At 60.2% G+C, this 26,719-nt stretch overlaps 1 protein-coding gene across 1 annotated transcript in view; it reads left to right on the top strand.

The window, feature by feature from the left end:
* Positions 1-26,719, top strand: part of KCNQ1 (potassium voltage-gated channel subfamily Q member 1) — a 362,001-nt gene that overhangs the window by 51,940 nt on the left and 283,342 nt on the right. The window contains exon 2 of the mRNA XM_065938008.1: positions 5,079-5,169. Within this exon, the coding sequence (XP_065794080.1) occupies positions 5,079-5,169 (91 nt within the window). The remainder of the gene's footprint in view (positions 1-5,078; positions 5,170-26,719) is intronic.

The following is a 26,719-nucleotide window of genomic DNA, read 5'->3' as shown; positions in this document are numbered from 1 at the left end:
TCCTCCTGCCTTCAATCTTTCCCAGCATCAGGGTCTTTTCCAATGAGTCAACTCTTCGCATGAGGTGGCCAAAGTATTGGAGTTTCAGCTTCAGCATCAGTCCTTTCAATGAACACCCAGGACTTATCTCCTTGAGGATGGACTGGTTGGGTCTCCTTGCAGTCCAAGGGACTCTCAAGAGTCTTCTCCAACACTACAGTTCAAAAGCATCAATTCTTTGGCGCTCAACTTTCTTCACAGTCCAACTCTCACATCCATACGTGACCACTGGAAAAACCATAGCCTTGACTAGACGGACCTTTGTTGGTAAAGTAATGTCTCTGCTTTTCAATATTCTGTCTAAGTGGGTCATAACTTTCCTTCCAAGGAGTAAGCGTCTTTTAATTTCATGGCTGCAGTCACCATCTGCAGTCATTTATTAGAACACTTGGTAAGTCTCAGAGGCTGAATAATGGCCCCCAGAGATGGCAGACTCCCTGGAACTTGTGAACGTGACCTTAGGTATTTAGAAAAAGCATCTTTGCAGAGGTGATATGTTAAGGATCTTGAGGGGGAGATGATTCTGGATTCTCGGGCAGGGGGGCCCCAGTTCAGTGACAAGTGTCCTCATGAGACACAGATAGAAGGGACAAACACAGGGGCCGTGACGTTGGAGGCAGAGGCCGGAAGGATGTGGCTCTGAGCCCAGAGGCGCCTGGGTCCCCCGGAAGCTGGAGGAGGCCAAGTGTTTCCCGCGCCCGCCCCGCCTGCCCACACAGCACCTCCCGCACCCTGCGGCTCAGCCTTGCACGTGCCGTTCCCCTTGGAGGACTCGGGGCACCGAGTGCTGGGCCGGGCCCCTGGAAACAGGTGCCCCGCCCGAGGGGAGCCTCGGTCCCTGCCTTGAGGCTGGAGCTGGCTTGGCCTCGCTGTCCCTGAGCCCGGGATCCCCTTGCCGGGCAGCGCGGAGTGGAAGGACAGCCCAGAGTCTCCTTCTGGAGGTGGTGTAACACCTTCTGCAGGGGTCAGGGGGTGCACAGCGCCCAGCACCTGGGCCGAGGTGTGATTGGCGACGTGCCCGACCCTGTTCCACCCAGGGCAGTGCTGGGCATGGGCTGGACTGGGGTGGGGCGTGTCTTGGCGTTCCATTGGGTAGTGTTGCCCCAGCCCCACAGACAGTCCTGGTGGGACCTGAGGCAAGCTCCCCCCACCGGGGGTCCAGTGCCACGGGGGCACCCACGTCCCCCGGAGGCCCAGTGCCACGGGGGCGCCCGCGTCCCCCGGAGGCCCAGTGCCACGGGGGCGTCCACGTCCCCCGGAGGCCCAGTGCCACGGGGCGCCCGCGTCCCCCGGGGGCCCAGTGCCACGGGGCGTCCGCGTCCCCCGGGGGCCCAGTGCCACAGGGCATCCGCGTCCGGGCACACACGCCCCAGCCCACCTTGTCCTGTTTGTTCAGGGATGTTTGGAATCTCCCAGGTGACTTTTGTACGAAGAGGAACCCCTCCGATACGGCCGGAGTTTGAACGTCAGCAGCTAATCTGCTAAATCACACGCTCCGAGTTCGGCCTTGAGGTTCAGGCAGCGGGACAAGCCCTTTGTCTGTTATCGGCCCGAAGGTCCTAGCTGGGAGGGCGGGTCTTTGAACCTCACACAGCCTCATTTATAGCCTTAATCAAACACGGGCCCCAGTCCAGGGCTTGTGTGTAAATGTCATTTACTTAGTTTCCTCTCTTTCCCCTTAACCTAGAAAAGCTGTGGTTTCACGTGTAGCGTGAAACCTCCTCTCGGACAGCATGTGAGTGCCCCGCTCGGACACGCAGAGCTGGGCTGTGCAGGGCGGCCGTTAACTCAGCCGTCCTCCAAGCCTCATCCTCCTGAAGGGACACAGTCTGTGCCCAGAAGCCCTGCCTCCCCGGCCCCGCCCGGCCCCGCGCCCCGTTGTCCGTCTCTGTGGGGTTCAGCTCCAGGGCCCTCGTGGGGGTCGACTCGAGCAGGACTTTCCCTCCCGCGACTGTGGCGTCTCACCGTTCCCAACGTCCATCCCTTCGCACAGAGCGTTTTTTCTGGGCCAGTGAGACTTTCCCAAGTACCTAATTGTTATGTATTGAATCCGCTCCTCAGGTGGGGCAGTGGTAAAGAATCCACCTGCCATACAGGAGATGTGGGTTCAGTCCCTGGGTCGGGAAGATCCCCTGGAGGAGGAAATGCAACCCGCCCCAGTCTGCTGGCCTGGGAAATCCCCTGGACAGAGGCGCCTGGCTACAGTCCGTGGGCCGCAGAGAAATTGACCCACAGATAGGGCGCAGCCAACGCTCCCTGACCGCCCGAGTGCTGCGTCTCAGCCGCCTGGGCCTCGCTCAGAGCTCACAGAGCCCGAAGGCAGGGGTCTGTCACTTCTGGGTTCCGGGTGCGCCTTGAACAGGCTCTATTTCCCTTGCACGTGAAGCGTGTGTTTTTTATTCACGTTTTCAGCATCACTGGGGAACATCCAGGGTTGAAAGAGGTTTCCCCGTGGACTTCCCTGAGGGTCTGGCCCGGCCCGCCTGGGCTGAGCCCTCCAGTCGCCGGTGCCGCTGGGGGCCCAGCCCGTGGGTGAGGGGGGTGGGGTCCTGCCGTCCACCCCCTGTTGCCCCCTGGTGCGCCCTCCTGCTGGACCACCGCCCTGGCACAGCTCCCGCATTCCCCTGCGTTCCCCGGGCACCTGTTGGCGCAGATGCTGAAATGATGTTCGATGTCCGATAACGGCACGGACGTCCTCGGGCGGGAGCCGGCAGCCATGCGCCCAGGGTGGATCGGCCGTCAGGGCACAGGCAGGCCACCGTCCTCGCCTTGGCCATGGCCGCCTCCCATGGGCACGCACGCACCCCCCGGGAAGTCGGGTCGGGCAGCGCCGGGACCCGAGGGGGCCTCTCCCCCGCCCAGGCCCGCTCCCCACACCCTGGGCAAAGAACAGGGCAGTTTTCCCCCTCCCTTGGGCCTTGGTCCCCCAGCTCTCAGAGGTCTGCGGCTGCCTGACTTTGGAGCCTCAGGACCTAGGCTGGGACGGAGGGGGTTGGCCAGCCCCACAGAGGCAGAAGGGGCGTGCCGGACCCCCCAGGTTGCTGCCAACACCCCAAGGGCGGGGACCCGACCTTGGCCTCACTGAGGCTCCTGGGCCCACACGCTCAGAGGGGACAAAGCACCCTTTGTGAAATGATTCTTTCTGAAACCGGCACGTGTGCAGGTATTCAAGGAGCTGTTGAGCCTTCAGAGGACAGTGTGACCGAGGCCGACACACCGTGGAGGGTCGGGAGCCCTGAGCCCCAGCGGCCCCCAGGGGGGTGCTCCTGGGTGGGGGCCCACGCGCTGGGCCAGGGCCTCCGCCAAGGTTCTGGGCGCACAGTGCGGGGCGGGGTGGGGCCTCCGTGAGCCTCTGAGCGGGAGCTGAGGCTGAGGACACCCACCCTGATGTACCGTCCCTTCAGGCCTGTCCACAGGCGGAGCTGCCACGGCCAGACCCCTCCTGTTGGCGAGACCCCGCCTCCCCAGCCCCGGGCCCCTGTGCCCCCGCCTGGCACGTGGCTCTAAGCCAGCTCTCACCGCTGTGTCCAAAGCCGGGGTCGTCCTGACACAGACAGTACGTGGTCAGTCGCCACCCTGGCAGCAAGAGTCGACGGGGACGGGCCTCGCAGAAGAGCGGCCGCTGCCCCAGGCCTCCGAGGCAGCTGAGCCACCCGCCGTGGGCCGTGCAGCCCACCGCGACGCCTTGAGGGGGCAGCGACGCTGCCTGGGTTCTGTCTACATCCCCTGCCTCAGGAGGCAGGACCCGTAGAGGGTTCAGGACTTATCGCGCACGTCCTGGCGGCGGGGGCTGGAGGTGGGGGACCCGGGGAGCCGTGGGCAGCAGGACCTGCAGACCTGGGTCCGGGCCTGGCGGGGGCCAGCCGCCCCTTCCCCACCGAGGGCCTCCCTGCAGCCTGGGGGACAGTGGCCCGCGGCACAGGGCTCGCGGCTCGGGGCTTCAGCCAGTGTTGGCACGGTGACTGTGGGCCAGCGGGGGTGTTGGTGTCATGACCTTTGCGCCCAAGTGTGACCGTTCGTGGCAAGCAGGGCTCTGCAGGTGTGACTCGGTGATGAATCTGGGTGTGGGCGGCCATCTGGACCACGTGGACGATGCTCAGCGTCATTGCAAATGCCCTTTGTGGGGAAGGGGAGGGTCAGAGGGGAGGACACCACGCTGGCGCGCTCCCGGAGTCTCCCTGGGGCCTGGCCTCACCCCCTCCGTGGTCTGGCCACTGGGGGTTCACCCTCAGGAAGCATGGAGCCCAGGCCCCAGTTTCCTCGTCTGTTGCATCTCTAAGCAGCCGACGCGGCCGTCGTCTTGCAGGGACGTGTGTTACCATCTGTACCGTGAGGCTGGGTGGTGCGGGCGGTGGTGAGATCCTTCCCCAGGACAGCGTCTGTGGCTGGACAAGCTGTGTGGAAGCATCTCCGCGGGCCGCAGGCAGGCAGGTTCAGGAGGAGTGGGTGAGAGGCGTACACGGGTCCAGGCTTGGGCGGCCCTGGGGCTGACCCCCGAGTCCCTGCCTGCATGTCCGCTGCTGAGAGGAAGTGGCCACGGGCTGTGTCAGTGGGGAAACTGAGGCTGGAGAGTGGTCTGGGCCAGCTGGCCGGCGCTGGGCCTGCCTTCTTTCTGCGGCTGCCTGTGTCCCCGGGGCCGGGGGCAAACCCTGGGGTCGAGCACGCTGCCCTGTTGTTGGGACGCCCCCGGAGCCTGCGACCATCACCCTACGTCCAGAACGTTTGCCGCCCAGAGGAGGCCCCTTGGGCCCCGCGAGTTTCCGCTCTGGATCCTTGGAGACCGTGTGGGCAGTGCCTGGCTCCTCAGCCTGGGCCTCCGCGGCCCGTCTGCCCATCGCCTGGGTCAGAGCCCGTCCCCTCCTGGCCGGGGGGCGACCTCGTGCCGTTGGCCCTGCTGTGGTTGGGGCACGCCTGGCAGTCGGGGCCGGCCCCGGGGGAGGGCCCGGTCCCCCGGGCGGTGGGCGAGGCCCGGGCCGTGTCCGGGGGGCGGGGTGGGCAGCCTGGCCGAGGCACTGACCACGTGTGCTCCTGTCCCGCAGCTTCCTCATCGTCCTGGTCTGCCTCATCTTCAGCGTGCTGTCCACCATCGAGCAGTATGTTGCCCTGGCCACAGGGACCCTCTTCTGGATGGTACGTACCAGCGCGAGGGGCCCTGCGCTCTGGCCCCCGGGCGGGTGGGCCGCAGGGCGAAGCCCGCCACTCCTGGCCTCTCCCACCCACGGGACCCTGTGCCGGCGCCCCAGGGCGGGCTGGCTCTGTGGGTTCGCCCTGACACCGAGGGCCTAGAGGTGGTGGGGACCCCACCTTCCTGGCTCCCTACCTTGCCAGGATGTGACCACTGGGCTGAGAAGGTGGAGGAATGATAGGACCCTGGGCCTGATGGTCTGGGAGGGCTTCCGGGAGGAGTGGGCTTCTGAGCTGGGAGGGAAGGGAGGACAAGCGGCTGGGGCTGCGGTCTGCTCGGCCTGCGCCGTGGCCCCGGTCCGGCTGGCACACAGACCTGCGGGCGTCCCTGCCCCTGCCCCCAGCCTTGGCCCGGGTGCCCCTGCCCTCGCCAGCCGATGGCTGTGAGCCGGCGTCCCCGAGGCCTCGAGGCAGCGCCTGTCGTACTTCACGCAGTCGGCTCCACCGTGCGCCCGACGCCTCTGCATTCGTGCTCACGGAGTTTCCCCTTCGGAGGTTAGAGGGACACTCAGCCCGCCTTCCTCTGGCAGCTGTCTGGGTGGACCTTGTGTCTTTAAGCTGTTGGGGCTCGTTGGGCGCATCCTGGTGGAAGGACCCGGTCCACTCTCCCCCCTCCCTCTCGCCGCCCCCCACGCCGACACCGCTTGCTCCAGTGTCTCTCTTCCCCGCGCTGATGGGGACCCGGGCGTCCCGGGCTCTGCTCCGTGGGCTTCCTGTCCTGCCCACAGCTGCGTGTGCATCTCCACGACAATCCGCTTTCCCGTGCGGTTGGCGTCGGCGACCCTGCTCTCTCGGGGCTCACTTGGCGATTCCTGCTCGTCTCCTGTCCCCAGTGACCTTTGCGATCAGCTTGTCTGCCTCCCAGGAAACACCTGTCGGTGTTTGATGAGTGAATTTGGGGAGGCCAGCATCTCTTTGGCGTGGTTGTTCTGTCCACGGGCAGGGCGTGTCTGTTTATCAGAGGGTTTCACGGTTTGGGGATGTGGGTTTGAGACAGCTGTTGTTGTCATTATCAATGTGATAACAGCTGCTATTAGTTGCCATCGCCAGTGGAATCCCTTCCCTCATGTTTCCGGGAGGTTTTCTTTGCTGTCTAGCAGGGCGACTGCCTTGTCACCTGTGCAGCCTGGGACTCCTTCTGCTTCGTCATCGTTTGCGGTGGTTTGTCCTCTGACCCTTTGGAGTCGTCTGTCTGGAGTCTCTGCTGCCTGGTCTGGTCCGGCGCGTTGGTTGGGTGTGCAGACTGGCATCTCTCGGGTGCTCCGGCTTTGCGGGGCGGGCTGAGGGGCTCTCCACGTCTCCTAGGGAATGCCCGGCCTGGGCAGAGAGCTGCGCCTTTTCTGGGCTGGGGTGGCCTTCAAGCCCCGTGAGAGGGCAGGACGCTACGGTGACGGCGTCCTCGGCTGTGTGCCGTCACCCTGTGTGTGTCTACATCCTGACCGCCTCTCCTCTGAGGACACCAGTCCTACGGGACGAGGACCCACCCTAGGGGCCTCATTTTACCATAATCACCCCTTTATAAAGGCCCGTCTCCAAACACAGCCGCATCTGAGATTCTGGGCTCAGGATCCCAACGTAGGGACCTGGGGAGATCACAGCTCAGCCCACGAGGCCCCTGAGTGACGGGGTCGGCTCCCCCTCTGCGGGAAGGTTCACTCCTGCGTTCTGAGAGGCCCCCGCAACCTTGAGTCCCATCGGGGTGGGGCCCCCGGGACACCCGCCCCCCGCCTGGGCCCTGCAGCCGCCGGGGTCCCGGTTTGCAGGCCACTTGGCCCCACCCTCGTGCGGTTCAGGCAGCGCCCTGGGTGCAGCCCACGCGGGATTCCAGCTCCCGAGTCACTGCTGCTGTCAGCGCATCCCAGGCCCGGCTCTGGGGCTGGAAAGCAGACCATCGAGGGCGTGGGTCACCCAGGACGGCTCCGGGGTGGGGGGCAGACCCTGGCGGCCTCGGGCCTCATCTGGTCCGGCCTCCTCTCTCCCCTTGGCCTGTGCGGGAGCTCCCCGTCCCCAATCCCCAGCATTGCTGCTCCCAGTCACAGTGGGTTCCTTGGGGCTTCATGATGCTGGGAGGCCCAGAGCCGGGCATGGTGGCAAAGGGGCCCCAGGGCCGACCCCGCAGCCCCCAGGCCCCTGGCTCCCCGCCTCCTGGAGGAACCGACGGCGCGCAGTCCGGGCATCGCTGAGGTCCGCGCGCCTCCTGGTGGCTGTTCCTGGAACTGCGGCCTCCTCCCTGAGGCTTCCTTCGTGGCTCAGTTGGTAAAGAATCTGCCTGCGATGCAGGAGACCCGGGTTCGATCCCTGGGTTGGGAAGATCCCCTGGTGGAGGGAAAAGCTACCCACTCCAGTGTTCTTGCCTGGAGAATCACATGGACAGAGGACCCTGGTAGGCTACAGTCCATGGGGTCACACAGAGTCAGACACGATTGAGCAACTAAACCACCCCCGCTGAGGATGGGGGCTCAGCTGGAGCTGGGACCCTGGGGGGTGTTTGTGCCAGCGAGCAGCCCCCCACCTCCCAGCAGAGGGCCCCTGCTGCGGGCGCTTCTCCTGTCCCACGCCCCCCATTCTCTCTGCCGCTCGCGTGCCCCCCGAGGCACCCTCTCCACAGCGCAGCTGTCGGCTTGGGGCGGGGAGTGGGGGTGGGGGGGAGGTTTTCCAAAACCAAGCTCTGATCATTCTAGAAGCTCTGGTGGGATTTCGGGTCTGCTGGGCCTCCTGGGCCCCAGTGCTGCGCACCCCCTGTCTGCCCCTCCGCCGGCTCCCTCTGCTCCCGGGCAGTTAGCTGACCCCTGACCCTGGGCCCTCCTGCTGCCCCGGGGCCCTGGCACATGCTCCTGTGGGTGGACTGACCTTCTGACCTGTCACGGGGCCGGCTTCCCGCCCGCCCGGGCAGGCTGCGACTCGGCCATCACTGCTGGTGGCCCCCGCGACCGCCCGCTGCCGGGGCTCCCCTCCTCACCGCTCCCCACTCCCCACCCCCCCGGTGGCTGGGCGTGATACGGGGGTCTGTGGGCCGAAGCGGGGAGCCCCAGGTTCTGTCTCCTTGCTCCGCCGCCCCTCCAGGGCAGGGGCCCACGGGTGGCAGCCTCCACAGGCCCAGAACGGTGCTCCTGGGTTTAGACAGTCCCTTTGAGTCCAGGAGCTCAGAGGGGGCTCCCTGGGGCTCCCGGAGCTGTCCCGGGGTCCTGGGCCTCAGCTTCCCCACCTGCGGAACAAAGCCTGGGGGAAAACGGTCTCAGATGCAACCTTTTGATGGCCTGTACTGCGTTCCGAACGATTTCATAACTTGCTGGCCTGTGGAGGCAGGTCCCTTGGGGGGGGTTTGAGCTGACCAGAGTCATGCCTGTGGAGTCATGGCCATGGGGCAGGCGGTGGGGTGTCGGGGCCCCGGGAGGAATGCAGCTGCAGGGCCCGGGGAAGACACGAGTCGTGATAGGCATTACGTCAAGGGCTGGGGCCCGAAAGAGGCAAGAGGTGAAGCGGGACTTGGGGGGCGGACGGGGTGTCTGCAGGGATGCTGAGGGCTTCCTGGAAGAGGGGGTGCCCTGAGGGTGGGAGGAGGAGGTAGGTGGGTGCGGGGCCTTCGGGGCAGCTGGCAGTGGACAAGACAGGCCCGGGGTCCCGGGGTCTGGGTGGAGGTGGCAGCTGGGGGCTCCCTGGAGAGGCTGTGGTCTGCAGGCTGGGGACGGGTGTGACCCCACGCAGGGTGTGACGGAGGGAGGGGGTGTGTGGGCAGCGGGCGCAGAGGCGGAGGTCGCAGGCCCCCCTGGGTCGGCCGCCCAGGCTGGGGCCGCAGGACACCAGGTGGCGGTGTTGTCCGCGGCTCGAGGGCGCCGCTGGCCGCGACCCAGAACTGCGAGCCAGACCGCAGCCCGGAGCCGGGAGGGGCCGGGGCTCGCACAGGATTCCGAGAGCGCCTCAGTGTTTAAATGGTGGAAAAAGTCCTTCGAAGCTGTGTTCTCCCACAGAGCCCACACGTCTCCCTTCCTTTTCGTGCACTGCTTTTTATGGGGCCAGAGAGCTGCTGTCTCAGCTCCAGGCGAGGGAGCCTCGGGCGGCCTCTGAGGGATTAAGCATTTTGCTGAACCAGGGAGATCTGGGGGGCCTGAAAAAGCCACTTGGGGTGGGGTCTCGTCGCTGCCGCGGGGTCTGTCCCAGGGGTGCGGACGGCCCGTTCGAGATCTGAGCCCTGCTTGCAGCTTCTGGGGAACAGGGCTCCCGACACAGTTCCTGAATTCAGAGGAAGCCAGGCGTTCGCGCGTGCGTGTGTGCGTGTGTGTGTGTGTGTGTGTGTGTACACGTGTCTGTGTGCGAGCGTGCAGCGCGCCTGTGTGTCTGCTTGTGCACATGGCCGCGTGCACGCTCTGTGCCCGGGTTTCTGCGTGCACACGCGCCTGTGGCTGGGCCCCAGCCCCGTCCTGTGATTCCCCCCCCATCCCCCGCCTGCTGCCGTAGCAAACACAGCCCCTCCCCGCTCCCTGGGGGAAGAGACCCCAGCTGGGCCCAGGTGAGGGGCTGGTTTTTGTCTCCGAAATCGCAGGGTGGTTTTTTTTTTTTTTTTTCCTTTTTCAAATCCCACACAAAGAGAGAGGCCCTCAGAAGCACAGCGCAGGCCCCGCGTATCCCAGGCTTCTGGTGGGTGCCTATGCACAGCGCAGACCCCGCGTACCCCAAGCTTCTGGCGGGCGCATATGCACAGCACAGGCCCCGCGTACCCCAGGCTTCTGGTGGGCGCATACCAGGGATTGTCCTGCGATGCCTGCGGCTGAAAACCCCATGAGCCGCAGCCCGGAGGCCTAGCGGATGAGGTCATCGCCAAGGCTTCCTCCCTGGCCCAGGCTCCCGGGGGCCCCTCCGCGGGGACCCAGCCCTCCCTCTGGCTGCATCACCCACCCCGGGGCCCTGGCTCCCGCGGCATAGGCGAGAGCATCCAGTCCTCCAGGCCTCAGTTTCCCCACTGCGAGTCCAGGCCCTGCGGGGACCCTCCCCCCACCACCCGGCGTCCCCTGGCCCCTCGGCGGGCCCCGCGTTTCTCTGGAATGAGGCCTGGGCTCTGTCTCCTGACCCCCGGCCCCAGCGCACACCCCGCTCGCTCTGCAGGCCCGCCCGTTCCGGCCTTGCTCCCTACACCCTTCACGTGCCGATCCAGACGGCGGCGCGGAGTCTGGGCCTGGGGCCCTGCTGGTCAGGCCGTGAGCCTCCGCAGGCAGAGGGTGAGGCTCACAGAGCCTGGTCACGTCTGCCCAAGGCCGGGCTCCCGGCGGCTGGCTCAGGCTCCCCGTGAACAGACCCCAAGGTCTCATCTGCTCCGGGTCTGTCGCCTCCCTGGAGGGCTGTTCTCTCAGTTTTCCCCTCTCTGCTTGGAGAACTCCTACACACCCAGCAAAGCCCTGCTCCTGTACATCCGCTTCCGGGGCGCCTTCCTGCTCGCCCAGCGACATCACCAGCTTTGTCCTCTGGCCCCTGGGTGCCCTGGGGAGACGTCTCCCCACGGCGGGGTCTTGAGCCCCTTGGCCTCTGTCCCCAGCACACAGGCGCTGCCCGTTGAGGGCTGTTTCTGGCTGCCAGGGCCTCCTCCGAGGTTCTTCCTCAGAGTGCAGCCGGCCCAGCGCTCCGTCCTGGTGTGGGGGCGTCCTCACCTGCGTCTGATCAGCGAGTGTTTCTAGGGCACCCACTGCATGGTGGGGTCGTGGGCTCCGTCTCTGCCCCCAGGGTCCTCCTGTGTAAGACGGGGCCGGCACCAGAGTGTGGGAAGGCCTGACCTCCCCCCGCGGGAGCCAGAAGGCACACGTGTGTGTGCGTGGACACACGAGTGCCCGGCCAGGCCAGGGTCGAGCCGCTGCCTGGTTCGGGCCTCCTGCTTGGCCCTCTGTGGCGCGGGCACTCCTGGCCACCCCGCGGGCAGAGCCTCCTGGGTCTGGGGTAGAAACACTGAGAGCTGCGGGCAGACCCCACAGCCGGTGTGCCTTCTGGATGTTTCTGCGCCAGCTCCTGGCTCTGGCATGGGCAGTGGCGCCAGCTCAGGGGTCCCAAAGGCCTGACCGTGGGGTCTGACCCTACAACTCGGGGTGCGGGGCGGGGGGCGGCATGGCTCCGGGCTGCAGGGGGCCCTCCCCCTCCCGAGTCCCTGCTGCGAGCCGCCCCCAGGAAGGCAGTGTGCGGGGCCCCCGGCCCCCAGTTGAGAGGGCTCACGTGGGTGTGGGGGCTTCCTGCTGCGCCTTGGGCAGAAATGGGGCGGGGGCCTGCCCTGGACAGTGCGTGGCTGGGGGCAGGGCAGACTGCTGAGTTTGTCTCCCGCGCACCAGGAGGGGTGGGTGAGGCCCAGGCGGCCCCCACAGCCCCCCACGTCTGGGTGCCCCCCAGGGTCCCCTCGTGAGTCCATGAACAGAGGCTCAAGAGCCGCCAAGCAGAATTTGAAGCTGCTGCCCTCAAGGGATCTTGGCTAAGTCTCCGAGCCCACCCAGTGGGGACCCCTGAGAAGAGGAGCCCCCTGGCCTGTGATCCTGTGGTTGTGGGTCCGAGTTGCCCATCAAGTTCCTTGGACAAGCGGCCCTGCGCCCCCGTGACGGCCCCCTCACTTCCTCCGGCCCTCCGGCGCTTCTGTCCACCCACCCCTCCCGTCCCCCTTCGAGTGCCTTCGCCCCTCCCAGGTCTGTGGCGTTTCCCCCTCACTGTGCATGCTCGTCATGGGCTTGTGGCCTCTTTGGCCTGATGGGGTCCCAGCTCAGCCTGCGGGGTCTCCCCCCTGGGCTCTGAGGGGCCAGTGCCGCCACCCTCGCCCTGTGAGGGGGAAGGTCTGTCCGCGCAGGAGGAGGCCGAGGGCTCGAGGTCGCGGGGCCCCCGTGAGGCCCGGGGTGCTGGCTCCGCGTCCCGCCCCTGGGCCATCATGCGCGCCTGCCGGGGTCCCTGCACCCGGGGCTCCTGGCTGCGTTCCTGGCCTGGAGGCAGCTGCTCCTGAGGGGACAGCTGACATTCCTTCCTGCGGGGTCTGCCCTCGGCCCGGAGCCGTGAAAACGGGAACCCTCAGCTGTAAGCGGAGCCTTCTGTGGGGCACGGGGCCCTGTGGGCGGAGGGGTCCTGGGGCGCCTCACGCGCTAACAAAGGCGCCCTCTGTGAAGCCCACGCTCTGTCGCGGGCCAGGACGGTCCTGTCCATCAAATCGGTTCAGAACCAGGGGCGGGGGGTGGGGGGCTGGGCAGGAGGTGGAGGGAACTGCAACGTGTTCAAAACTTTTCCCGAAAAACACGTAACCCGATCCCGTGCGAGTGGCCTGGGCTGCATCCCGCCCTGGGCCGGCCAGGCAGTCCTGTGCGTGGGAGGACAGGGCCCCACCTGGGGGCTGAGGGCCGGGGCGGGGGCCGGCTGCGTCCACCTGCAGCCCCGATCCCGTGGGAAGCGGGTGCCTCCTCCGGATCTCCTCCCCCTAGGCCTCACGGGGGCCCCCGGGCCCCCTGCGTTTCCTCCGGGAGGAAATTGGAGTTGGGGGCCCTGGGCTCCCGCCGGGCGGAGGGTGTGTGGAGGTCCTGGGGCGCGCCTGTGATGGCCACGTGGAGGCCCTGGGGCTGTGGCCGGCCAGGGCTCTGCTGGCTGTGTGAGCCGGCCGGGTCCGGGTCTGGCTCTGTTTGTTTCCCTGGTGTTTCCTGTTTTCAGGCTCTAAAGCTCTGCGAGGTGAGCTGGGAGGTGGGTGCCGGCCTCTCAGCTGCCTTCTGGGGTGTCTCTGCCGGGAGCCCGCTGAGAGCCCCCGAGGGCACCCCGTCTGCCCGAGGCCCTCCCCATGAGGAAGCCTGTCCCGCCGGGCCCGCGGCCCCCGGAGCCCTGGAGGGAGACACAGTCGTCCTGCTGGTGCAGGCGGCTGTGCCGGGCCCCTACCTCGGGCCGGACAGGCAGGGATCTCAGCAGGCCCCACGGCCGTTCCTGACGCCTGCGGTGCCTGTCCGTGTGTTTATGTGGCTCCCAGGGATTTCTTAGGACAGACCCTGATGTTGGGAAAAATTGAGGGCCAGAGGAGAAGGGGATGACAGAGGATGAGATGGTTGGATGGCATCACTGACTCCATGGACATGAGTCTGAGCGAGCTCCGGGAGATGGTGAAGGACAGGGAGGCCTGGTGTGCCATGGTCCACGGGGTCGCAGAGAGTCGGACACAGCTGAGCGGCTGAACAACAGCAGGGCTTCCTCTCCTAGCCGCCCAGTGTCTGGGTGGGCTCACTCCCCAGCGCCCCCCACCACACCCTCTCCTTCTTCTCCCTTTTAGGAGGTCGTGGTGACTCAGCTCCAACTTGGAGAGCAGGTGGGTGGGGACGAGCAGGGTCCCTGAGGTCTGGACAGACAGGAGCCGGCCTTGGCCTCCCATGTCAAGACAGGCGCCCCTCTGGCCCTTCTGGAAGGCGCTGATCGTACTAGAAGGGGGTCTTGTCCTGCACCCAGGCCACCCATCAGCTGCCCCCAGGAAGAGGGTCCCCCAAACTCTGCCCCCTGTGGTGTGGGTCCAGCTGGGGGGAGTCTGTGTTGTGTTTCCAGTCCCGCCTTGCCCGCCAAAATGCAGGGCCCAGGACAAAAGTCAGACGCTGGGGCGGGGGCGCCTGCTGTGGCTCGTAGCCCCTCCATCGGGGATTTAGCTGGATTAGAGTGTGCCGTCCGTGGGACAGGTGTTTCCTTTATGCTGGGCCCGGGGGCTGCAAAGGAGCGCGTCATTAAGTGCCACATTCAGTGGGGTCTCCGCTCGGGGTAGCTGGAGGGCCGGGTTTTGTTAGGGCTTGTTTTCACGTCTGACCCTGGCCAGCTGGAGGGCCTTGTTTTAAGCGCGGGGTAACAGCTGACATAACATGACGGGATCAGGCTGAACAGGCAGCCGTGCCGCCGGGGGCTGGCGGGGGCTGGCACCGGCGCTCCACGTGGGGGCTCCCGGGGGGCTGCCCAGGGCCGTCGTCAGGGATAATAGGATGAGCCTGGTGGGGTCTCGTGGCCGTGGGGTGCGGCATGGTGGGATCTGCCAGCTGTCGCCCCCCGGACGAGTGGGCCGCGGGAGTCGCTGGTCACTGGGTGGGGGCTGGGGGCTTGCAGGTGCCAGAATAATTGCCCAGGAGCCTGCATTCAGATGGACTATAGTCGTGTTCTCTGCCTCCCCAGGTCACGGAGAAAGGCAGCCAGGGGCCCCGGCTGTGTGCCCATTGAAGTGCATCATTGTGTGGCCTCACAGGAGGGCGGAAGGGCTGGCACAGCCCTGCGGGGTCGCGGGCTGCCACCAAGCACCTTGGCCGCCCCCACCCCGGCCCCTGACCCACTAAACTGGGAGCGGGGCTGGGGGGCGACTTCTCTTCCTGCATTTTCTGCCTCTCAGTCACACGGTGCTCGGGCACGCTGGGTGGGTTAGGTAGAAGGGGGTGGCTAAGGGGGCCCCTGGGTCTGGGGGCTGCTGGCAGCCCCCTCCTGTAACCCAGCAGGAGACCCTCCTGAGCGAGGCCCGCCTCCGTGCCCAGCGGGCTGCCCGTCAGCTCCTCCTGGGCCCTCCCCCTGGCACCAGCTGGGCTGGGCTCAGGAGGCCTTGATGACGCCTATGAGTGCAGAGGGGCCGCCCTCCAAGCCCCTGAGGACTATCGTTCCGTCGTGTCTGACTTTGCGACCCCACGGACTGTAGCCCGCCAGGCTCCTCTGTCCATGGGATTCTCCAGGCAAGAATCCTGGAGTGAAGTGCCATTTCCTCCTCAGGGGATCTTCTGGATCTTCAGGATCTTCCCCACCCAGGGATCAAACCTGGGTCTCCCGCTTTGCAGGCAGATTCTCCTCCATGTGAGTCACCGAGGAAGCTCAAGCATCTGAGGGTCGTGAGGGCTTGGGGGTGACGAGTCCCTCCTCACACACATGGGTCTGCGGGCACCAGTCCTGCTGGGCCGCCCCGGAAGGCGAGTCCAGACTTCAAGCCTTCACACTTCCGCTTCCCCTCGGCTGGCGACTGTGAGATGGAGACTGCCCCCAGCCCATAGCTCACGGCAGGGGTCTCGCCTTTGTGCTTCCAGGGGGACCCAACCCCTCTGGGCTGAGCAAAGCTCCCCCGGCTGGCTGGCATCCAAGCCGGGGCGGCCGCGAGGTGGTGGCGCCCATCTCCCCGCTTGGTAAAAGTGCGCCTGGTCCAGCCGGTCACTGCTGGAGAGGCAGGCGTGCCCAGGGGTGCACACACACGGGGGGACACGTGTGTGCACGTGTGGACACGCTCACGTGCGGACGCGCTCACGTGGTGTGCACACTCAGGCACATCCGGGCCTTCTCGTCCTGGGAGCCTGTGAGAATCTCTGCTGCTGGGAGAGTCCTCCCTGCGCTCCATCAGTGGTGTCCGTGTACACGGGCAGCTGAGTGGCAGCTGGTGGCCCTGGAGGCCTCTGTGCCCCGTCTTCAGAAGGTCACAGTGAGGGGCGGCAGGCCTGGGGCTGCAAGCTTCCACCCCTTTCTGGTTTGGAGTAGGCTTGCTGTGGTCAGTGGCTCTCCAAGGCCCCAGAACTGGGCTGTGAGCCCTCCCGGGCCTCCCCGGACAGACTCTAGGTGGTGGGAAGGCATCCAGACACACCCCGTCCCCTGGAGCTTGCCCGGGGTCCCCACCCTCTCCGGCCTCAGCATACGGCTCATGCTGTGGTGAGTCAGGTGCCTGGGCCTGTGGGCATGAAGGCTCTCAGTCCAGGACTGATGGCCTCGAGGTCCAGGGGGACCCTGGTGTGGGGTGGGGTGCTGGGGAAGTCAGAGGGAAGGCCTCAGTGCCCCCAAAAGTGCTTCAGTTGGGAGCCATTGACCTGGATTAGGAGTTTTTCTGTGGCACCTGGGTCTACTGCACCTGAAATGCAAGGGAGACGGACAGACAGACAGGCTTAGGCTTGTCATGGCGGCTGGGGGACCTTTATGCGGTAGCCTCTGGTTTACTGACTCTGCTCACTTCAGCCAAAGCCGACTTTAACGCAGCATGCTTGGCGTCTGCCCGATGGCCGGGTTAGAAGCACGCGGCGGACGCCGTGAGGCCGTCACCCCAGAGCTGTCCTCAGGCCCTGGGCCCCCTCCTGCCGCCCCTCCCCACTCAGGAGGTCGCCGCTGCCCGGCCCATGGGCAGACATGGGCTGCACTTCCCGGGGTCCTCTGTCAATGGAGCCCACGTGCGGCCCCTGTCTGGCAGCCCACGGCGGCTCTCGGAGGTGTGTCCGGGGGGTGCCGACTTTTGTTCCGCCGGGTGGACGGACCACAGTCTGTTTATTCAGTCATGTGGTGGGGGGCCTTCGGGTTTCCTGTTTAGAGCTACTGAGAAGACATTTGCATTCCAGTCTGTATAAGGCCTTGTATTTCGCCTTCTTTTTTTTAAATGTATTTTATTGAAACAGTTGATTGGCAAATGCCGTGCTAATTACCGCCGTAAAGCCCAGTGATTGAGTGATATTCTTTCTAATATTCTGTCACATTATGCTTTATCACAGGATACTACATAGAGTTCCCTGTGCCGTTCCAGTTGGACCCGGGTGTTATCCATCCCGTATATAATAACTTACCTCTGCTAACCCCAAATTCCCGATCCTTCCCTCCTCCCTGCCACCCTGCTTGGCAAACACAGGTCTGACTGAGACCCCTCGGCCCGCCGCGCCGGGCTCTGTATGTGAGTGATGTGAGCGAGTGACGGCAGGCAGCCCTGTCGAGCTGACGTAGCTGCGTTTCCGTGGATGTCCTTCATGAGTCTGAGGAATCTTCCCTCTAACATTAATGCTAATTATTTTAACAGGAATGCATGCCGAAATTTGTCCAGTGCTTCTTCTATGCCTCTTGAGATAATCATGTTTTATTTTCTTCTTTCGTCTCAATATGGTAAATTCTATTGACTGATTTCTCAAATGTTAAACCAAGCTTGTGTTTCTGGGTAAACCTGACTTGGCCAGGTTGTAGTATTACCTTTTTTGGATATTGTTGAACTTAGTTTGCTAAAATTTTGCTAAGAAGTTTTGCATCTCAGTTCGTGAGGAATGACTATAGTTTTCTTATAATGTCTTTCTTTTGGTGTCAGAGTCATGCCGTCTGGTAGTGTGTTCTGGGGCGTCTTCTCTCTTCGTGCGGGAAGAAGAACTGTGTAGAATTGGTCTTTCCCCCTGCACACCCCCCAGTCGTTTTATTCCTTGTTTCTATCTCTGAATTTACTTATTTTTTTGAATGGCCAAAAGCGATTCATTGCTTCTTTCACCCTCTTTGAAAATATTTTGTGAGCTAGAGACTTGCTTATTTCTTACCTATATATGGGGTGGAATTCATCAGTAAAGCCACCTAGGCCTGGATTTCTCTGATGAGAAGATAGTTGACTAGATTCCAAGTGCATCTGATAGTTATATTCAAATTATCTATTTCTTCTTGAGGAGACTTTGTGTTTTGTGTGTTTGAAGGAATTCATTAATTCACCCAAGATGTTAAATTTATTTATGAACAAAGTTCATAGTATCTCATTATTGTTATTAAACAATGGTAGGACTTTGTTAATGGCTCTCCTCTCGTTCCTGTATAATATTGGTAACTAGCGCCTTTATTTATTTATTTATTTTTTGGATGATGATCAGTCTGGCTAGAGTTTTAGTGATTTTGCTGGTTTGAAACAACTAACTTTAACTTGGAGTTTCACTGGAGTTTTTTGTTGTTGTTGTTATTTCATGCCTTCTGCTCTGATTTTTCCTGCTTGCTGAGTTTCAATTTGCTCACTTTTTTCTAGCTTCTTCAGGTAGAAACCAAGGTCATTGATTAAGTGAAGTGAAGTTGCTCAGTTGTGTCCGACTCTTTGTGACCCCGTGGACTGTAGCCCACCAGGCTCTTCTGTCCATGGGATTCTCCAGGCAAGAGTACTGCAGTCGGTTGCCATTTCCTTCTGCAGGGGATCTTCCTGACCCAGAGATGGAATCTGGGTCTCCGCCTTGTAAGCAGCTGCTGTTCCCGTCCAAGCCACCAGCTCGCTGATTGAGGACGCCTCGGATTTGCGAGGGTTGGTGTTTGGTGGTCTTTGTTGTCGTTCAATAGCTCAGCCGTATTCAACTCTGCAACCCCGTGGACTGCAGCACACCGGGCCTTCCCGTCCATCACCATCTCCCAGAGCTTGCTCAAACTCCTGTCCATCTAGTCAGTGATGCCATCCAACCATCTCATCCTCTGTCGTCCCCTTCTCCTCCCGCCTTCAATCTTTCCCAGCATCAGGGTCTTTTCTAATGAGTTGGCTCTTTACATCAGGTGGCCAAAGGATTGGAGCTTTAGCTTCAGCATCAGTCCTTCCAATGAATATTCAGGACTGGTTTCCTTTAGGATGGACTCGTTGGATCTCCTTGCAGTCCAGGGGACTCTCAAGAGTCTTCTCCAACACCACGGTTCAAATGCATCAATTTTTCAGTACTCAAAGCCTTTATGGTCCAACTCTCACATCCATACATGACTACTGGAAAAACTACAGCTTTGACTGGTCTAAAGACCACTTTAGTTGCATCTCACAGATCTAAATGTACTACATTATTTTCATTCCATTCCAAATATATTGATATTTTCTAATTTCTTTATGATTTCTTCTTTGATTCATGGGTTATTTAGAAGCATATCACTTACTTTGCAAACATTTGTGGATTTTCAAGATGCTTTGTCTGTTACTGATTTCTACTTTAACTCATTTGAAGTAAGAGAAAACACTTAACATGATTTGATTCTTTTAAGATTTGTTAAGACATGTTTTATGGCCCAACATGAGATTTATCTTTGTAAATATTCCACGCATACTTGAAAGAACTGTGTGTTCTGTTATTGTTGGGAGGACTGTCCTGTAAATGTCCATTAGGTCCTTATGGTTGGCAGTCTTGTCTCCTGCATCCTCACTGACTGTGTGTCTGCTTGTTCTGTCAGTTATTGAGAGGGGGCTGGGTATGAAAATCTGCAACTATATTTGTAGATCCATCTTTTCATTCTTCCACGTCTAGTAGTTTCTGTCCAGTGTTTCTAAGCTTTGTTATTAGATGCATTAGTATTTAGAATTGTTATGTCCTCTTGTGAATTAACCCATTTATCATTATGAAACGTCCTTCTTCATTCTGGTAATTTTCTTTGCTCTGAAATCCACATCATCCAGCTTTCCATTCATTCATGTTCGCAGAGTATATCTTTTTCATTTATTTTACTTTTAGCCTCTTTGTGTCTTTATATTTAAAATGTGTTTCTTGTGTGAAGCGTGTAGTTGTCTTCATTCGTGAGTCAAATTTAAATACTCTTCTCCTAAAGGACGCGTTGAGTTTATCCTTCTTGTGTTAATACAACTGACATTCTTGGTTTCGCTCTGTCACGGTCTGTTACGATTACGTGGATCTTGTCATAGTTACTGTGGCAGTTTTCTCAACAAGATGTGTGTTCTTTGCTCTTTAAAAATATTTAGAAAGGCTTGTGCTTTTGTTCTGAGAGTTAGTTTTGTCGTTACACCTTTTAAAATTTCCTCAGTGGCTTATTTTTTTGAGCATGCTAGGTGGCATGTGGGATCTGAGCTCCCCAACGAGGGATCAAAAGCATGCCCCCTGCACGGGAAGGCCCGTGCCCCCTGCACGGGAAGGCCGTCTTAACCGCTGGACCTCCAGGGAGGTCTTTACCTCAGTCTTTGTTTCTGCCTCCGGTGTCTGGCTTGTTGGTATCATTCCTCTCCTTTAAGCCCCACCTGTAGCTTGTACCACAGACAATAGCTTCATCCCATTCTCCTTTTTTGAGTCTCACCCCACACATCCAGGATCAGCAAATGAATGAATGCTCAGAGGGTGAGGAAGGATGAGTGATGTGGGAGGGGGGTCCTCGTGGCCTCGTGAAGCAGGTGTTTCTAAGTGGGGAGGGGGCAAGTCATCTGAGCATTTGGGGAACGGTGGTGCTCTCCACAGAGGGAACAGCTCCATCAGGCGGACCCTCAGCAAGCGTGTGCCTGGCCCAAGTGTGTGTGTGTGTGTGTGTGTGTGTGTGCGCACGCATGTGCATGCATGCGGGGTCAGCCTCATGTGCAGAGTTGGGGGCTTGCTGTGGGCACTTGAGCTTTTCCTCCCGGGAGCCGGATCTGGACACGTAATGCCTCTGGCTGGTAGAGGAGGGGCGGGCAGGCTGCAGCAGGAAGCAGGGAGGTGATGGATGGTGGCTTGACCGGAGATACCATGGATGCACGATTTTCTTTCTCAAAAAAAGAGAAAAACAGTAAAAAACTGACCATGTGGCAAAATAGAGAAAAAGCAGGAAATGGGTTGGGAACTTTTTCTTATCGTGTTATCTGCCATATTCTTACGTCTATTTTTAAAGTCTTGCATTGAGCTAAGAAAGAAAAATCTCTGTTAAGCTGAAAAATTTCCGCTGCAGTTCCTGTGCCCTTTCTCAGCCTTGTGGGCGCAGAGGGCACCCTGATATCCTGTGGGGGTCACGGGAACGTGTCTGCAAATGGCAAGATTTACCAGTCCCTCAGGGAAAGTGTTTCTGCAGAAGGTGTAGGTCTGTGGGAGGTGGGGTTGTCTTGCTGCATCACAGCCTCACTGACTGCGTGCAGATATATGTGTGCAAGTTTGTCAGAGAGCAGGCCCAGGGACCCTGCACCGCACCCCCGAGCCCCCCAGCCCCGGCCCTGGGCAGCTGCAGGGGAGTGGGAACTGGTGGAAGCCACTGGGGTCTCTCCTCCGCGTTGCCCAGCTCGTCACCGTCTTCTCCACCCCCGTTTTGCTCCTTGGTGTCTTGATCCTCTCACCTGCTGGTCAGTTATCCTGGAGGCTGGTGTGAGCTCCCGGGCCCCAGACTGTATCCAGAGCCCCTGCACCTGAGGCAAGGGGTTGTCTCGGCTGCCAGCTCCAAGGAGTAGGCGGTGGTCCCTGAGGGGCTGCAAGGGGCTTCAGAGGCGGGTCCCCCATCCAAGCCGTCACCAGGTGATGCCAGGATCCTGCCTACTGTGGGCAGTGTGGGAGCCCAGCGCTGCCGAGTGTGCTGGCCTTGACAGGTCTGTCTCTGGAGGCCTCCATGCCTATTTGCGCGCAGGGCCGCGTGCTCCTGGAGGACTGCCGTGTGTCCACCCAGCGCCAGGGTGGGCTCTCCTGCCCCCCGGCACCTCTGACAGGGCCGAGAGGTGGTCTGCGTGCTGGGGCCCCTCCTCTAGCAGGACATGTGGCTAGTTACCCCGTCCTGCTCAGCCCTCCTCTGCCACCGATCCGGGGCCTTGGTCCCCACCACCAGCCGCCCAGTGTGAGCCTGAACCCACGCTGCCGTTTGTCGGGCAGGTCGAGCCCAGGGCCACTTTGTGGGCAGGATGCAGGGGGCTCAGGCCTGCGGGGGGGACAGACCTGGTTTGGTGAGTGGGTCTGTAGTGGCCCGAGGGCAGCCGTCCCAGGCGCCCGGCCACAGCACAGGTGCAGAGAAGAATGGCTGGAGACAGGGTGACACCGTGGGCAGAGTGTGCCCGTGAAACTTCCTTCAGATTAACTTGATAAAATGAGCAGACTCTTCTACTGAAGAACAGAGCCGAAAGCGTAGAGAGTTCCTGCTTCCCTCCCCGCCGAGGCCTGCCATGTGCCCGGCTCACAGACTGGAGGCTGCGATTAACTCAAGCCCGCGGCTCCCATCAGGGGTCCCGCCGGGCCCTTCTCTCTGCGGGTTTGACAAATGTGCGGCGCCGTGTGCTCGGGTCACATGGCGCGGGCTCCCCGCCCCGCGCTCCCCCGTTCCGCCCCCTCCCCCGGGGCCGGCCACCGCTGCTCTTTTTGCGTCTCTAGAATTGACAAAAGCAGGCACCGCGGGCTTTGGCCTCTGCTAAGTGTGGGGCCCGGGCTCAGGCCCTGTGTGGGAGCGGCGGGCCGCGTGCCCCTCCAGGCCCCTCACAGCTCGCGGGCTGCCCTGCCTCCCGCCCTGCAGGCTCTCCCCTGGCCAGTGGGGAGGCCCCTCGACTCCCCGGGGCCCAGCGTCTGTCCGAAAGCGGGGGAGGGGTCCGGATCCCATCTCGGGGCGGCCAGGCCCGGCCCGTGGCTCTTCTCCGGAAGTGTCTGCGCTCCACGGCTGTGAACTGGTCTCTGCTCTGGGCACACTGGGTTTGGCTGGCAGGGGTCAGAGGTCAGGCTCTCTGACCTGGGCTCAGCGGGCCCCAGAGGGTGGAGTGTCCTCCAGGACCACATGCCTGTTGGCACTGGGGCGTGGCCTTCACTGTGTCCCGGGTCCGAGCTCTGCTGTCCCCAGGCCAGGGCGTGCCGGCCGCTGGCTCCTCTCCCTCAGCCAGCCTCAGCAGAACCTGTGGCATGGTGGCCAGGAGAGGCCTCTCCAAGGGGCAGTCGGATCCTGTCCTGTCTTGTTTAGAACGCTCCGGGAGCGTCCCAGGCTGGGAAGGGTCACCCCCTGCCCCTGTGACCCACAAAGCCCCTAGAGGCGAGGTCCTGCCCCACCAGCCTGCCTCCCAGCGTGGCCTCCCCAGGGTTCGGCCTTCCTGCCTGTCGTTTACGCTGGAGCTCACTCGTCACAAAGCAGGGCAAAGGCTAGCAGAGTTTTGTGAAGAGAACGCACGGGTCACAGCAAACACCCCCTTCCAACAACACAAGAGGAGACGTTACACATGGGCATCACCAGACGGCCAACCCCGAAATCAGACTGGCTATATTCTTTGCAGCCAAAGATGGAGAAGCTCTATACAGTCAGCAAAAACAAGACCGGGAGCTGACTATGGCTCAGATCACAAACTCCTTATTGCCAAATTCAGACTTAAACTGAAGAAAGTAGGGAAAACCCCTAGACCATTCAAGTATGACCTAAATCAAATCCCTTATGACTATATAGTGAAAGTGACAAATAGATTCAAGGGATTAGATCTGATAGAGTGCCTGAAGAACTATGGACAGAGGTTTGTGACACTGTGAAGGAGACAGTGATCAAGACCATTCCCAAGAAAAAAGCAAAAAAGCAAAATGGTTGTCTGAGGAGGCCTTACAAATGGCTGAGAAAAGAAGAGAAGCCAAAAGCAAAGGAGAAAAGGAAAGATATACCATTTGAATGCAGAGTTCCAAAGAACAGCAAGGAGAGATAAGAAAGCCTTCCTTAGTGATCAGTGCAAAGAAATAGAGGAAAGAAATAGAATGGGAAAGACTAGAGATCTCTTGAAGAAAATTAGACATACAAAGGGAACATTTCATGCAGAGATGGGCTCAATAAAGGACAGAAATGGTATGGACCTAAGAGAAGCAGAAGATAAGAAGAGGTGGCAAGAATACATAGAAGAGCTATACAAAAAAGATCTTCATGACCCAGGTAATCACGATGGTGTGACCACTCACCTAGAGCCAGACATCCCAGAGTTCAAAGTCAAGCAGGCCTTAGGAAGCATCACTACAAAGCTAGTAGGGGTGATGGAATTCCAGTTGAGCTATTTCAAATCCTAAAAGATGATGCTGTGAAAGTGCTGCCCTTAATATTCCAGCAAATTTGGAAAACTCAGCAGTAGCCACAGGACTGAAAAAGGTCAGTTTTCATTCCAATCCCAAAGAAAGGCAATGCCAAAGAATGCTCGAACTACTGCACAATTGCACTCACCTAACACGCTAGCAAAGTCATGCTCAGAATTCTCCAAGCCAGGCTTCAGCAATACGTGAACCATGAACTTCCAGGTGTTCAAGCTGGTTTTAGAAAAAGCAGAGGAACTGGAGATCAAATTGCCAACATCCATTGGATCATCAAAAAAGCAAGAGAATTCCAGAAAAACATCTATTTCTGCTTTATTGACTATGTCAAAGCCTTTGCCTGTGTGGATCACAATAAACTGTGGAAAATTCTGAAAGAGATGGGAATACCAGACCACCTGACCTGCCTCTTGAGAAACCTGTATGCAGGTCAGGAAGCAACAGTTAGAACTGGACATGGGACAGCAGACTGGTTCCAAATAGGAAAAGGAGTACCTCAAGGCTGTATATTGTCACCCTGCTTATTTAACATATATGCAGAGTACATCATGGGAAATGCCGGGCTGGAGGAAGCACAAGCTGGAATCAAGATTGCCAGGAAAAATATCAATAACCTCAGATATGCAGATGATACCACCCTTATGGCAGAAAGCAAATAAGAACTAAAGAGCCTCTTGATGAAACTGAAAGAGGAGAGTGAAAAAGTTGATTTAAAACTCAACATTCAGAAAACTAAGATCATGGCATCCGGTCCCATCACTTCATGGCAAATAGATGGGGAAACAATGGAAATAGTGAGAGAGTTTATTTTGGGGGGCTCCAAAATCACTGCAGATGGTGACTGCAGTCATGAAATTAAAAGACACTTGCTCCTTGGAAGAAAAGCTATAACCAACCTAGACAGCATACTAAAAAGCAGAGACATTACTTTGCCAACAAAGGTCCATCTAGTCAACCCTATGGTTTTTCCAGTAATCAAGTATGAATGTGAGAGTTGTACCATAAAGAAAGCTGAGCACTGAAGTATTGATGCTTTTGAACTGTGGTGTTGGAGAAGACTCTTGGGAGTCCCTTGGACTGCAAGGAGATCAAACCAGTCCATCCTAAAGGAAGTCAGTCCTGGGTGTTCATTGGAAGGACTGATGCTAAAGCTGAAGCTCCAGTACTTTGGCCACCTGATGCAAAGAGCTGACTCCTTGCAAAAGACCCTGATGCTGGGAAAGATTGAAGGCAGGAGGAGAAGGGGATGACAGAGGATGAGATGGTTGGATGGCATCATCGACGTGATGGACGTGAGTTTGAGTAAACTCTGGGAGTTGGTGATGGACAGGGAGGCCTGGCATGCTGCAGTCTATGGGGCTGCAAAGAGTCAGACACAACTAAGCGACTGAACTGACTGACTCAAATGTCACTTCCTGGGGGAGCCGGCCTCCGCTCCTCTCTTTGCCCACCCGCGTCAGATGGGGGTCACAGTGCTGGGGGCCTCTCATGGAGGGCCTGAGTTGCCAAGCTGGACCCCTTAGTGGGGTGCCCTCGCTCTAGGGGGTGGAGGAGCCATGTGGGTGCTCTGAGGGCTCAGGGTGCTCTGGACTGTGGGAGGGGGCATGCGTGGGGGTCTGGGGCTGCAGCGCTCCTCATGGTGCGTCCCTGGCCCACAAGTGATACCGGCCCTCTGAAGGCAGATGGGTGAGGCCGTGAGTCTGGGGGCCTCCTGGCGGTGGGGGATGGGTCAGGAGCTTCTGGACAGAGGCTTCACAGGCCCCCTTGGCCTTGGGCTGGGCTCAGTGTAGGACTGGGGTTGGGGTCTGGGGAGTGAGGTCTGGACGTCCTCTGGGCTTCCGGCTTCATCGGCGCTTCTTTTGTGAGCGTCTGTACTGAGTCAGGCTGGAGGCCTGGGTGTGGACCAGGGACAGTGGTCAGGGGGAGGTGGACGCCGAGGGGCTCAGCAGATGCGGGTCCGGCCGCGTGGCAGGGGCAGCGGACGGGGAGCCTTCTCCGCCCTCGAGGCTGGGGGCTGCAGGCACCTGAGGCAGGGAGGCTCCGAGCTCAGTGGGCCTGGTGAGGGCCGGGCATCTACTCTGGGAAGATGGGGGAGCAATTTGTCACCCAGGATGATTTTAAAATAATCTCCCCAAGCCCGATCTTCCACTTAGTACATCTCTCCCTCTGACATACCAACTCATCTTTCAAACCATCCATTTACTCTCCCGTCTCTCGGACTGGTTTGTGATCCTTCTGGTTCTCGTTTTCGTCCGCTGAAATGTCTCCTCTCTAGGTGCACAGTTCAGCGAGTCCTGGCAAACCTTTACCGTCTCTGCGTCGCCACCGCAATCAAGACCTGGAACGTCCCCCCAGCCCGAAGTCCCTCTGTGCCCTTGGCAGCACCCCGCCTGCCCCCGCACCTGGTAATCACGGACGCGTCCTGTCCCCACGGTCCTGCCTTTTCCAGGACGTCATTTGAAAGGCATCCTCAGCTCTGCAGCCTTTGTGTCTGGCTTCTTTCACGGAGCAGAACACATTTGAGCTTCATCCATGTTGTGGCCTGCTTTCAGTAATTTGTTTCCGTTTAATTGGAAAGGATAAAATGTACCACAGTTTGTTTATCTGTTCGCAGGCTGACGGACATTTGAGCTGTTTCCAGTTTTCGGCTGTTATGATTAAAGCCGCGCTGATTACTGCCGTCAGATTTCTGAGTGGTCATATGTCTTCGTTTCTCCGGGGTAAACCCCTGGGACGCTGGACTGTGGGCTCCGCGCACGCTGACCTTTCTAAGAAACTGCAAACTGTTCTCCATGCTTCGCTCCTTTTGCCTTCCCTCCATCTGAGTCTGTCTCGACCAGTCCGAGTTCTCATCACTGCTCAGTGTGGCCCTAATTGTACGCCTCAGCCATCCTGACATGTGCGAGGCCCCGTCCATGGCTTTAACCGCATTTCCCTGGCGACCGATGGCATCGGGTATCTCCCCGTGTGCCTGCTTGCCATGCACGTGTTCCTCCATCTTTTTGGACCCACCCAGCGTCTTTTCCATTTTTGCCCATGCAAGTAACTGGCTCGATGGTCGTGTGAGTGAGCTGTCAGCG

The sequence above is a fragment of the Muntiacus reevesi genome, chromosome 5 (genome assembly GCF_963930625.1).
Source record: "Muntiacus reevesi chromosome 5, mMunRee1.1, whole genome shotgun sequence".
Lineage (NCBI taxonomy): Eukaryota > Metazoa > Chordata > Mammalia > Artiodactyla > Cervidae > Muntiacus > Muntiacus reevesi.
Note: the sequence above shows the minus strand (reverse complement) of the source record. Positions and strands in the feature narration are given on the sequence as shown.